At 47.5% G+C, this 13,082-nt stretch overlaps 5 protein-coding genes across 5 annotated transcripts; 4 read left to right on the top strand and 1 right to left on the bottom strand.

Annotated features, from left to right (window-relative positions):
* Nucleotides 1–221: 221 nt before the first annotated feature.
* EDB82DRAFT_550488 (heterokaryon incompatibility protein) lies at nucleotides 222–4,016 on the top strand (the record flags this gene model as incomplete). Its single annotated transcript, XM_025730926.1, has 1 exon — nucleotides 222–4,016. One exon carries the CDS (start codon nucleotides 222–224, stop codon nucleotides 4,014–4,016), a length of 3,795 nt encoding a protein of 1,264 aa, XP_025590003.1.
* A 237-nt stretch (nucleotides 4,017–4,253) lies between these two features.
* Nucleotides 4,254–6,096, top strand: EDB82DRAFT_43077 (aldehyde dehydrogenase). The gene is made up of 3 exons (XM_025730925.2): nucleotides 4,254–4,546; nucleotides 4,608–4,677; nucleotides 4,731–6,096. Exons 1-3 carry the CDS (start codon nucleotides 4,490–4,492, stop codon nucleotides 6,074–6,076), a joined length of 1,473 nt encoding a protein of 490 aa, XP_025590002.1. The 5' UTR covers nucleotides 4,254–4,489; the 3' UTR covers nucleotides 6,077–6,096.
* Nucleotides 6,097–7,490, bottom strand: EDB82DRAFT_43078 (uncharacterized protein). Its single transcript, XM_025730924.2, has one exon. The coding sequence runs from the start codon at nucleotides 7,052–7,054 to the stop codon at nucleotides 6,116–6,118; it is 939 nt and encodes a 312-aa protein (XP_025590001.1). The 5' UTR covers nucleotides 7,055–7,490; the 3' UTR covers nucleotides 6,097–6,115.
* A 474-nt stretch (nucleotides 7,491–7,964) lies between these two features.
* On the top strand, nucleotides 7,965–10,804 carry EDB82DRAFT_43099 (Six-hairpin glycosidase-like protein). Its single transcript, XM_025730923.2, has 3 exons — nucleotides 7,965–8,381; nucleotides 8,450–9,713; nucleotides 9,773–10,804. Exons 1-3 carry the CDS (start codon nucleotides 8,210–8,212, stop codon nucleotides 10,668–10,670), a joined length of 2,334 nt encoding a protein of 777 aa, XP_025590000.2. The 5' UTR covers nucleotides 7,965–8,209; the 3' UTR covers nucleotides 10,671–10,804.
* A 1,003-nt stretch (nucleotides 10,805–11,807) lies between these two features.
* Nucleotides 11,808–12,171, top strand: EDB82DRAFT_520156 (uncharacterized protein; the record flags this gene model as incomplete). The annotated part of the gene is made up of 2 exons (XM_025730922.1): nucleotides 11,808–11,825; nucleotides 11,890–12,171. 2 exons carry the CDS (start codon nucleotides 11,808–11,810, stop codon nucleotides 12,169–12,171), a joined length of 300 nt encoding a protein of 99 aa, XP_025589999.1.
* Between the last annotated feature and the right edge of the window lie 911 nt (nucleotides 12,172–13,082).

Below are 13,082 nucleotides of genomic sequence, written 5' to 3' on the forward strand. Positions count from 1 at the left end.
CAAAGTATCCGTCTCAAGTTGTCCAAGTCTCTGAGCAAAGTTGCGGTCAGTCCATGGCACCAGACGGATCCACCAAATAGTGCTAAACGGCTATAGCACTGAGTTATCAACATAACCGGGCAGGATGCCAAACCCAACTAACGTTAGCAGGCAACCAAGTCGGAAATCCACCTCACTCACGTCAGCATTGCACTGAAATCTGTCAACAGTCAACACCCACCATGAAACAACAAAAAGACAACCCAGATCTGCCTGAGAGAATCATAGAAGCCGCAGGAGAATGGCTTGTAAATCTCTGTACTGTTAAAGGCTCAATCGACGACAGAGACCAGCTTCTGACACCCCTCGAACAACTCAAGTTGGATGAATTCTTTAGTCTTCATGGCCAATCTCCAAAATTCAAGCGATACCATGTTGAAGCTATTCGACGGTGTATGTCTAGAGACATCAGACCAGAGTATCAACTTGCTCGTGCACTACTGGAACGAGATGATACGTGCCGTCTCTTTGTGGATGAGAATGATGTCTTGCAAGTAGCCATCAAAAGAGCCAAGATAGAACCGGGATTACTTGGTAAATCACCGCTGGAGTCAAACCCTGAGCTTATGAAAATGTTGAAATTGCTTATGGCTCATGGAGCAAGAGTTAACTGTTTCGATGGCGATGGATACTCGCCTCTTTACTATACTTGCGTTTTGGGTTATGCCGACCTTTTTCGCTTTCTGATCTCTTCTGGAGCGGATATCTCGACTACGCAAAAGAGAAATGTTCCAGAACAGGTCAAAAAGCTGAGAGAAACCTTGGAGGATGCATCATTTCAAAACAAAGAAGAGACAGTGAATCTATTGCAGGTTACACTGGACGCTCTGATATCGCCTCAGAACATCGTCGACATGACCTGGGTAGGATGGCCTCCTGGAGTGAACTTCGATAGGCCCCTGTGGGAAATGGATGTTGACCTTACATGGGACGGTATCATACTATATCTTCTGCAACAAGGTCTCTTCTTTGATAAAGGCGACTTGGGACTTGTTATGCTCCTTCACATCGCCTGTTATCAAGGATCACAGGACCTTGTCGAAAAGCTCTTGGACTACGGCATCAAGGCCGACATCCCTGGGCCAAGAATAGTAGACGGGGGACAAGGCGAAGGGTCAACCTGCGGAACGGCTATGCACGCTGCAGCTGCTGGCCGAAAATTGGAAATTATCAAGACTCTCATTGCTCGTGGTGAAAGTGCAGGTTTACGCCGGCTTTGCATCTTCAACCGCCGTTCAGTCAATGCAGAGGTGGCGCCTGTCGAGGTTGCGATAGCCACCGGTCAATACGAAGACGATGAGAACCTTCAAGACTTCCTCGAGGCTTTTATAGATGAGGCGGAGGGTCTTGAAGAGTCTGACCTCAAAGCAGTATTGAATTGGTGTGTTACGTCTAACGCGCTCGGTTTTGCTCAACAACTCTTGCAGCGTGGTGTTAGACTGGATGAGGTACCTCTTACAGTCAACGGAGTTGAAATGGCACAGCTTCTCATCGCACACGGTATCAAGTTGGATGCTGAAGCTTTGCAGAAGGCAGCGTTGAGGAAAAACCTCTTAGACTTACTCCGTTGGTGTGTTGATGAGTATGGTCCCCTGCTACCTCAAGACCAAGAATCGTGGGGAAAGATGGCATTTCGGCTACTCGGAGGACATTTAGCCCATATAAAGACGATCAAGTACCTCATCTCTGAATACCCTGGCCCGCATATCGATACAGTTTTCGTCTCACCATCGAGAGAATCGAGAAAGCCAGAAGGCGACGACATAACCATTGACGCGAGTTGGCTGTACCTGGCTATTTTGAAATGCAACACCGGAGCAATTCGGCTACTTTTGGATGCAGGGGCTGACCCAAACTGTCCTGGATTACCCATGGATGCCGCGGCGGCTATGAAACGAGTAGATCAGCATGGTCTCAGAAACATCTCGGAACGCCTGGAAGTTATCAAGATGATACAAGAAAGGCTTTCTGAGGATGGAAAGTGGAATGCGCCGTCACTCACTGAGACAAGATCTCACACAGTTGAGGTTGTAGCTACAGAGAGGAAAGCCTGGGATAAGAAAGTCAGACGTTTGGTGCAGACCAGACAGGAGGTTCCTGAAGCGACACCACAGGGAAGAGGGGCTTCTCCGCCTTCACCAGCTGTAGGCATCGTCTCTACTACGGATCTCTATAAGCCGTTGGCCAGCAGCAGTTCCTTCCGGCTTCTTGAGCTCCTCCCCTCAAACAAGAGATTAGATCCTTTGGTTGGCCGCCTAGTTGACAGCGATATCACTTTCCAGCCAGAATATGAGGCTTTGTCTTATGTATGGGGCGACATCAGTCCCGCCAAGTACATCAGCCTTGAAGAAAAGGACATAGCTATAACCCCGAATCTGCATTCTGCACTGACTCACCTTCGCTCTACGGATAGTGTCAGGACTATTTGGGTCGATGCACTTTGTATCAACCAAGCATTCCACGACGAACGAAACCAACAAGTTAGAATTATGGGCGATATCTACAAATCGGCGAAACAAGTTATTGTATGGCTTGGAGATGCCGCTGGTGATTCCCATCTCGTCTTTGAACACCTCAAGGACGATGAAACCGAGGATGCCGTCTCAAACTCCCCAGAACAGTCAGAAGCAAAGCGTAAAGCGTGGGAGGCACTTGTCAAGAGGCCTTGGTTCTTTCGCACGTGGGTGATACAAGAGATAGCTCTTGCTCGCAGAGCGGTAATTATGTGTGGAGAAGATACCACGCTCTGGCGTAATATCGACGCGAGCTGGAAACCCGACTTTTCAGGCGGCGCAAATGGTCTCTCGACGGTGCGCACCTATCCTGGAAACCAACCAGACCATCCAATCTCGGGCTTCAATCCGGATAAGCATGTTTGGAGACTAAGACTTCTGGAGGCTGAGAGTAATCCCATGAGTGTTCTGCTTTATAGCCGTGTGTGCGGAACGACAGAGGTGAGGGACAAGATTTATGGAATCCTGGGCTTGTTCAAACCAGGGTTTGTGGAAGTTGATTATAACCTGCCCGTGGAAAGCATCTTTCAGCAGTTTGCGGAGGCAGTCATTCAATTGACTGGGGACCTGGATATCTTGAAGCATGCTGGAGTGTCGCAAAAGTATGAGAACCTCCCATCGTGGGTGCCTGACTTTACCGAAACATCAACAAGAAGCCTTCCTGGATATGATTGGTATGCTCCTTGGAGAGCAGATGCTCCAAGCCAGTATGAGATACGTTTCGCCGATGGGAAGAGTATTAGCATTTCCCGAGAGGACTTGGCCCGCAAGTATCTTCCAGGACTATCTTTCTCAGCGGATAGATCGTTGGTGATAAAAGGCAAGATGATTGATACCATCCGTTCAGTGGGTGCTGAGCTTCCAAGCGGGATATCTCATGCTCCTGGAACAGAAGCCTTTGGTCTCGTGATGAAAGACTGGGAAACACTCGCCACGACACTGATTCCTGAATGGAAGTCATCAGGTTCTTCAGTGTCTTCTGCTTTTGCTGCTACTATCTCTGCAACCCGTGGATATCAGATCTTCAGCGTTGACATTGGTTTCACTCAGTGGTACCGTCACTGTGGGACAGGAATACTCGAGGAAGCCGACCCCTCTATGTTTCTCCGGGATCATGAATTTTATCTTTGGTGGTGTGATGTCGGCAAGCCTGATGACCCTGATGATGAAGAGTATGAGGGACTTGGATATCATATTCGCCAATTCTCTGATGAGATGATGGCTGCTAGCTACGGCCGCTGTCTTTTCACCACGGAGAATGGATCTATGGGCCTTGCGAGCTCTCGATTGAAGGCTGGTGATCGGATTGTTTACTTTCCTGGCTCATCTGAACCTTTTGCCTTGCGGAAGAGGAAGGATGGGAAGGGGTGGACTTTGGTGGGTGATTGCTATCTGTATGGGTTGGATATCGATGAGCTTTTTCATCATCAGGAACATCTTGGTGAGGATTTTAAAATTTATTAGATTTGTTATAGAGGATCGTATGATGAATAGGATGTCTACATATCATGAAGTGGGTCAGACCTGTTAGTTGCTTAATGGATGTTGTTTTCTGCTATTCCATGCATGTCAGATTCTTAAATAGTTTCCGACTGTTTATTTTTCGATCAGATTGGCTATGAAGACATTCTATCATCCGATACCAAGTTCTCTGTCTTCCCTTCAACGTTGTCCATCAGGGTCAGTATGAAGAAGAGACCCATTGTTCCACTAGAACTTCCCCTCACAATAGCGTCGTACTGTAGCCCATCACGTCCTTCACTGCTACTCGACTCTGGCACAGCGGGGGTGGCGCATAAATTCTCTCTCGGCTCAATTTTCCCGTTTCACATTGGTTGATGTCATGCCATTCGTCATATATCCTCTCTCACTTCGTGCCATTGCTTGGAAACTATCACCACCAGTCTTTATTGTTTCTCAAGTACATCTGACTGATCATGGGTTCTAAAACTACACCAGAGGCTATCAAGCCTCTTATGCTGATTGACGGTCAAGTATGATCACTATTTAGACGCCAGAGACAACGACAAATAAGCTAACGCGTCATTAATTTAGTTGGTTGAAGCCTCGGATGGAAACTCATTTCCCCTCTTCAACCCAGCAACCGGTGAAAAGGTCACGGACGGTACAAACACCTTCATAATTCTAAGCCCTTGGCCTGCTAATAACTTCCATTAGTCCCAGAAGCTACAAAAGGTGATACCAACAGGGCCGTCGCAGCTGCACAGCGTGCATTCCCAGAATGGTCCGCTATGGACCCTGCCAAGCGCGGCAGCTACCTGAAGAAACTCGCCGCTCTCATCAAAGAACACAACAACGAATTAGCTCTCCTTGAAGCCAAGTCCATGGGTCGTCCCTTGGCTGAGTTCTTTGAGGGCTACGCCGCTGCTTCTAGCTTCGAGCACTACGCCGAAGCTTGGCCTCATATCCAGGGCCAGGCAAGTCTTAACACACCTGGCTATGTCACCATGACTCTGCGCCAGCCTTTTGGTGTTGTCGCAGCTATCATTCCCTGGAACGCCTCTCTTCTGTTTTTCGCCAGTAAATCAGCTCCTGCTCTGATCACTGGAAACACAGTGGTTATCAAGTCCAGCGAAAAGGCACCTCTTGGCGCTGCTAAATTCGCTGAGCTCATTCACAAAGCCGGTTTCCCTCCTGGAGTCTTCAATGTTGTGTCTGGCCATGGTAGCCCCTCTGGAGCCGCACTTGCGTCGCACATGGACGTACGGGCTATCAGCTTCACTGGATCTGGTCCTACTGGCCGCGCAATCCAAGAAGCAGCTGCCAAGTCCAACCTGAAGAAGGTCATCCTCGAGCTCGGCGGTAAATCGCCCGTCATTATCTTCGACGATGCAGACCTTGAGCAGGCTGCTAAGGATACCATGCACAGTATCCAGTGGAACAGTGGTCAGGTCTGCATGGCTAATTCTCGTGTTTACGTGCAAGATTCTATCGCCGATAACTTCGTCCAAGCTTGCAAGAAAGCATTGTCTGCCGCAAAGCCGGGTAATCCCACAGAGAAGGGCATCAATCATGGCCCTCAAGCCGACAAGGTTCAGTATGAAAAAGTCATGTCTTATATCAATGAGGGTAAGCAGTCGGGAACACTGGAACTCGGTGGCAACGGCAACTTTGAAAAGACCGGTGGTTTCTTTGTCGAACCCACTATCTTTGTAAACACGCCCGAGGATGCAAAGGTCATGAAGGAGGAAATCTTTGGACCTGTTGTCAACATCAACACTGTCAAGACAGAAGAGGAGGCTATCGAAAAGGCAAACGACACGGAGTATGGTCTGTATGCTGCAGTGTATACCAAGAATGTAGACAGGGCTATGAGAGTCACCCAGAAGCTCAACTCTGGTTATGTAGGCATCAACTGTACTAGCCCTACCACGGCGAGGGACCTGCCTTTTGGAGGGTACAAGTCATCGGGCCAGGGCCGAGAGGGCTGGCTCTACAGTTTGGACAATTTCTTGGAGGTTAAGAGTGTGATGATGAAGGTTGACAGTGGTCCCAAATTATAAAGCAGGCCAAATTGTTGAAGCCACACAGAATAAAATTCCTTATCCCTCAAGCATAACCATTCCTCCATTAGCAATTTGAACAAAGTTTGGAACGTCCAAGTCTTCTGCCTCATTCTGCTTTCTTTCTCCCTTAAGCGCCCATTCCATAGACCGCGGAAGGTCAACCGTCCTCGTTACCCATAAGAAGAAACCTGAGTAGGTAAAATCATTATCATGATTTAGAATCCAGCTCTTGCTACCCCCAATTTTTCGATACAAAGCAAGACCTCCTTTCACCCCCAGCTTATTCACGCCATTTATTCCATGACTCTCTTTCAGTCCATGCAGCAGTGTCAAAATTTCTGTCTTTGGCTCCGCTTGTAAAAAGGCATCTAGAGGGCCTTGGTCGAGGTGTGTGCCGTGGGGTGACAGGAGCATAGTTTCGTGCACATCTTCGTGGGTCCAGACCAGGGCGGTACAGAAGTTCAGAATGGCATGGCCTGGTAGACGCAGGATAGTCAACCAGTCAGGTAGGTGATCTGGATGAAGCTCTGGTGAGCGCCATGTCTTGGCGAAACTGTCCAAATCGTGACTCAAAGATATGGTCTTAAAATGATTCCACGGTCTGACGATGGCGGCTGCTTCAGGTGTCGCGACGATAGGAATATTTGGATCAAAGTTTCGGAGAGTTGGTTCATGAACATGGTCCAAATAATGAAAAGCAAGAATTATAACGTTAATATTTCCCTGGTAGCCGTCGTCTTTCGTGGCAGTTTGCGCATGGCCAGTCGGTAGACGACATGACGCAGCTCGTTCAATTTCCAAAATAATATCCTCAATGCCTTGGACATCAGTCACCGCTGCTTTGTCACTGAGCGCAATGTTGAAGAACCAGCTGTAGAACATGGATGCATCGCCTTGTAGCCATGGTTCATACACGACGTGGAAATACGCTTTCCCCGTTAAAGCCTGCTCGCCTTTGGGACGGGGAAACGACATCAGCCAGCTTGCGTCTCTATTGAGGAGCGTCAAAATGGGCCGGAGCGTTTTTATCGCCCAATGTTTCGAGCGCTTTGTATACTTGCTGTCTCGACTCAGACATGGTGGGAATAGCAGAAATGCCACTTGGTAAGATAAAAAAGATTTGGTGTCGGACAGCTGGCCACGGGGAGGTAATATATAACTAAGTGGACAATAGCAGATCCATCCATTAGACACTAACAAGAAATGAATTGATGATGAGAGACTTGGATCGGCATTCACAAGTTGTCAATTGGCTAGATACCAGTTGTTTGGCTGTTATGCCAAGCATCTGATTGACCAGAGAAGCATTCCTTGTGCTGATCCAGTGAGCACTAAATCCTCCAATTCCCATGATCAGCATGACCTGCCAAGCAACGTAGACACTATCTACCTATTGAGTCCGAGGCCCAAAGAAGAAGCACTTCAACGCAATATAATTGTAGCTTGCTCAACCGTCTTATATACTACTTTTTCTATCAACTCTTTCCTTCCTTTATCTCCGGTCAGTTGGATTGTCGCCGGTGTTGATTGCCGATGTTTACCGACGCTAAAGTCTTACAAACCAGATCATCTTATCCCAAGTTGGAAGTTGATGCTACGACAACAGCTTGTATATGGCACAGTTCATCGCTTTAGTTGATAACAGCGGGACTTACAAGGAAAGGTCGTCTGCTTCCCCCCCGCATTTCGCTGATATCGCCGGTGTTCGCCAAATGATGGCCGAAGTTGTCCAACCAGAACTAACAGACTAGGTGCAGAAATTAAATAGGGACTGTTTCTTTCCGAACCACCTCAAACTAGCCTATAAAATCTGTATCCAACTGAATAATTCTGTCCGCTATGCACGGTCATCTATCCTTCTGCTAACCTGATGTTGATTCCAATCATGCCCCTACTCTGCGATAGCTTCGCGGGGTAAACATGGGTACGGTGGAGCGATAGAAGCTAAAAGACAATGACATCGTATGGTAGCGAGGAGAAACTATTTAAGGCCTGTCTTTAGCATCCCGCGATTCGTGTGACATTGGCAGCGCTATCATCTTCTTTGTTTGAAGCCTTGATTGGAGCGGTACTTGCTTCCTAGCTTTGGGATCTCTTCGCTTCTCGTCTATCTCAGACGGAGTCGCCGTCATGAAGCTCACCAGTACACTCTTTACGATCTCTTCTCTCTGGTGTACGGCTGTAATGGCAGCACTCCCTACATCTTATGATGTCGTCTGGGGAAAACCGGGCGTCAATGGATCAGCCGATTCAATGCCTCTCGGTGGTGGTGATATTGGTCTGAACACATGGTATGAGAATGGTAAGCTTGCCTCAGTCCCTCAATTCGCTTCAACAAGTCATCCTGAGTACTAAAGACTATAATGATAGGCACCATCCTTATGTACGTCGCCAAAAGCGGCACCTTTGACGAGAATAACTCGCTTCTGAAACTCGGTCGCGTCAGACTATCCTTTGACCCCAACCCTTTTGATAGCGACTTTGAGCAAAGGCTTGTCTTGAACGACGGCTATGTCAAGTACGCCGGCAAAGACAACGCCACAGCTAAACTCTGGGTCGATGTATTCAACCCTGTCGTGCACATAGAAGTCGACAGCCCCGAGAAGATTTCCGTCAATGTCGCTTATGAGAACTGGCGGTACGAGAACCGACCCATTGTCAATGAAGAGCGCAACCAGGGTTCCTGGGGCATATACACCTCCAAGATTGCCAATGGGACTACGTACGCGGATAAAATCAACTTCCATGAGAACGGCGTGCTGATGAGCCACCGTAACGAGAAGCTTGACCTATGGAACTTTCAACTTAAGCAGCAGGGACTTGAGAAATATAGTGATGAGATGTACAATCCGATGCGCAACAACGAGTTTGGTATTTTTGTTCACTCTGAGCAGCTCAAGCCTGGTGCTGTTACTGATGGCCACTACGTCAATACTACTTACAAGGCCTGGAATCTTGAAACCAAGGCCCCTGGTAAATCGTTCAGGGTCTCACTGTCCATGTACCAGGCCCAGACCAAGGATCATGACGAGTGGTACAAGGGCCTCAAGAAGGTCATCAAGTCAGCAATCAAGCATACTCAAGACGCCACTCTTACATGGTGGCACGAATATTGGGCTCGATCTTACATCATCATAAACGAAGACAAGGGCGAAAAGGATGTAGGATTTCAGGTAGGAAAGAACTATCAGATATGGCGCTTCCTCATGGGCTGCAACGCTAAAGGCGCATGGCCGACCAAATTCAATGGTGGTCTCTGGACTTTTGATCCTGTCTTTGTCAACCCTTACCGACCTTACACACCCGATTATCGACGATGGGGTGGAGGCACATTCACTGCGCAGAACCAGCGTCTCTTATACTGGCCCCTCTTGAGGTCTGGTGACTTTGAGACTTTGACGCAGCAGTTTGACTTTTATAAGCGCATCACGCCGAACGCGGTTCTAAGAGGAAAGGTATATCAGAATATCGATGCAGCGTATTTCCTGGAGCAGATCGACAACACGGGTTTGTCCAATGTCTTTGAGTATAATGCCCAGTGGTATGATGATGATGCCAACACACCTCGTCCTGACTTTTTTCCTGATGGAGAGTTGTGGAATGTTTGGTTAAATCATATGCAGGATACTGCCAAGTAAGTATTTAGATAAGGCCACGGAAAGTCGTTTTTGACGAGACTAACACTTCTTGTAGTGAGTTCGCCGACATGATCTTACAAGCCAACATTTACTCAGGTTACGACGTCAAGCCTTATCTCGAATTCATCGAGTACCAGCTCGCCTGGTTCGACAAGTACTACACTCGCGAAATGCTCAAACGCAACCCTTGGCCATTAACCGGCATTGCTGGCAACGAGTCCCTTGTTATCTATCCTGGTTCAGCTGCTGAGACATACAAAGAGGCATACAATCCTGTTTCTACCCTGGCTGGTCTACGCCAAGTCATCAAAGATCTCATCATCGTAGACGAGTTCACCCTTCAGAACAAGACGTACTACCAAAGATACCTGGACAAGATCCCGGGCAACACACTCCGCCAACAACAGGGACATACCTGCATTGCTCCCGCGGAAGCCTACACACGTGTTCAGAACAGTGAAGTACCCCAGTTGTACACCGTCTTCCCCTGGCCTGAATACGGTCTTGGTCTTCCGAACCTCACACATGCCATCAACACATATCTGTACGACACAGAAACAGTCATCTATCACGGTAACAATGGCTGGAAGCAAGATGTCATCTGGCTCGCACGTATGGGCTTCACTGCCAACGCGACAGCCATGACAGAAGAGCGATACGCACCGAGCAAGGTGTGCAAGTTTCCTGTTTTCAAGGGTCCCAATTTTGACTGGACACCTGATCTGAACCACTATGGGGCTGCAGCTATTGGACTACAGGAACAACTTATCCAGACTTTTGCAGGTGATGATATCAGACTGCTTGCTGCGTGGCCTGATAGTTGGGATGTTCGGTTCAAAGTTTGGGCGCCTCATAATACTACAGTTGAGGGTGTTGTAAAGAAGGGAGACATGAAAAAGCTTGTTGTTTTGCCAGAGTCTCGCAAAAAGGATGTCATCATTGGGCAAGACTAGGCTAGACTTCAGCGACTTCTGGATTGCGTCTCTGGAACAGGTTCAGAGCGGTACCATTATCAAGTAAATCTGCATCATTCATAGACACCAAGATGTCGCGCGAAGTAGCGATACAAGCAGACATTCTCCTCCAAGTATGTCAAATTTACAGCAATCTACCTTTTGATATCGTTCGACTGCTGCATTCCTACTCAACCTACAAAGGTAGATCCAACCGAGGTAGGATTCGATCAGGTGACAGGGAAGGGAACCTTATCTAAACGCTTTATCAACATATACGATACAAGTCTCCACTGGTTATGCTTTTTTTTACAGTACATATGCTTATTCTAATTTGACCCCTGCAAGATTTTAGTAATACGATGACCGTTTCGGATTCCTACATGTGATTTGCGACCACAGACAGACGTTACCTACATACACTGTAGTAACTTGATTTAGATGCATTGCTAAGACTGTGATTTCCTAGCCAGGTTATAGAAATAAATCAGCTGCAGATATCCTGATGAATAGCAATAATTGAACCCCATCCGCTGGACTAAGCAAGTCGAGCCATTCCTCGGAGGCAAAGGCACCGGACTTCAAGCTGGCCCACAAACACCGTCCCCATCTGTTCAGCCGCAGCAGGGCCGTCGGGCAATCTTCCTACTCCGCCTGGATCGGGAAACATCTTGAACGGGAAACACGTATGATCCTGTTCCTGTGCAATTCCTTATCTGATCCAGAAGGATTCTGGAAATACGGGTCTTGCTGGGACCTGGAGTTTATTGAGTAGAAGGAGGCCAATCAGAATAGTCCAATAAGGCTGGCGAAGACTGAGACCTTGAGGTTTACATCAGTCTTCACTTTTAACTAATACGAAAATCTTGCAATTCCTCTTCCGGACCTTCCACTTATAGTATGTTGCATAGTAGGATCAAATCCAGACTGATGAATCAAGAGGGGTCGTGCTTCTAGGCATGAGGTTGGACTTGTAGTCAGGACGTAGGAAAGGAGGAAGGGCATAACCACTTCTGAAATTCTATAAATCTAGCATCTACCGACCTACTTGGCTTTCCTTTCACTCTTCTCTATCATCACACAACTCCTTCTCTACAAACCCCTACAGCAACTACAACAACTCAAATAACTGCCAAGATGCGCGTTACTACCATTGTAGGCTCCCCTTCTGCAATAACATGCCCCGATAGGCTTGGGACTGACATAGAGATATTTCTAGCTGACCACCCTCTTCGCCATCGCCGTCAGCGCTGCCGCCTTGCCTGCTGAAGCTGAGACTGCCGCCGTACAGGTTGATGTTGATGTTGATGCTCATGCTAAGACCATCGCTACCGCTCTCGAGAAGCGTGGCAACTGCGACCATGGCTACTTCGACTGCGTCAACAGTCAGGTAATCTTCTGCAACTTTCTAGGAATTTGTGGTAGTGGTGTTCCTGGTATCGCCTGTACACAGCAGTGTATCCAGAGAGTCAACGACGACTGCCGCCGTTGGTGCAAATAAGCTATCAGGGGACGCCAAAAAGGTGTTGCAGTAAAACCTGCCAGGTTAGAGTACAATACTAGTTTGGGAACGAAATAAACACAACATTGTTCATCTCCTACTATTTCCATATCTAGTACCAGTGACCGTGTTATATTTGTGCCGTTGAATAAAATATAATGAAAACATAGAGAGAGGCGCCATGGTTGTAATCAAGTCCCTAAGAAATGGGGCATACCTTGGGGAATGATCCATATCGTGTGTCTCGTTCCGATAACCCCGTATTTGCAGCTATCGGCATCCCATACCAGCTCATATTAGTTTCCCGCTATTTTCAGTGAGGAAGGACCATCTAGTGAAGAAGGGATTGTTGCGAACTAATTGATATGTTAGTCATGATTGTACTGCAACTCGGATATCACCAGTCTTCTCAGGTATTCCTAGCGTCCGAAAGCCACAACTGTTTGAGCTTATACCTAAGATTAACCGATATTGAAACTAACCATAGGTTTGCAAAGTCCCATTCCCAAAATACCAGCTTCTCTATGAATGACTCGCCATCTGATAGGTTGTGCTCAGGTTGCCCAAGGAATAAAGCTTCACATACCGATCATCACAATCCTGTTGCAGATCCCTACTCATTAATTATCCTCGATTGGCTTAGAACTTTGATGCCGCTGTCCGTTTTTGTCGTTTGGCTTACTTGAACCAGTTAGTGTGAGAATGTATCGGGCCAGTCATCAAAAGTCAAAACATTGTTGAGACATTTGTGTCAGTTCACCACCGCGAGCAAATGCCCATGGACACGCTGTAGGCCATTAGACTTTGCTGGTTCGGCGTTTTCCTATCAACTGCTATTCCCAATTCTACTGAACGGTTCCAGAAAAGGTTACTTTTCCCACTGTTAGCATCCGTCAGTCGTTAGTTGCCAA

Source organism: Fusarium venenatum (genome assembly GCF_020744135.1).
Source record: "Fusarium venenatum strain MPI-CAGE-CH-0201 chromosome Unknown EDB82scaffold_1, whole genome shotgun sequence".
Taxonomy (NCBI): domain Eukaryota; kingdom Fungi; phylum Ascomycota; class Sordariomycetes; order Hypocreales; family Nectriaceae; genus Fusarium; species Fusarium venenatum.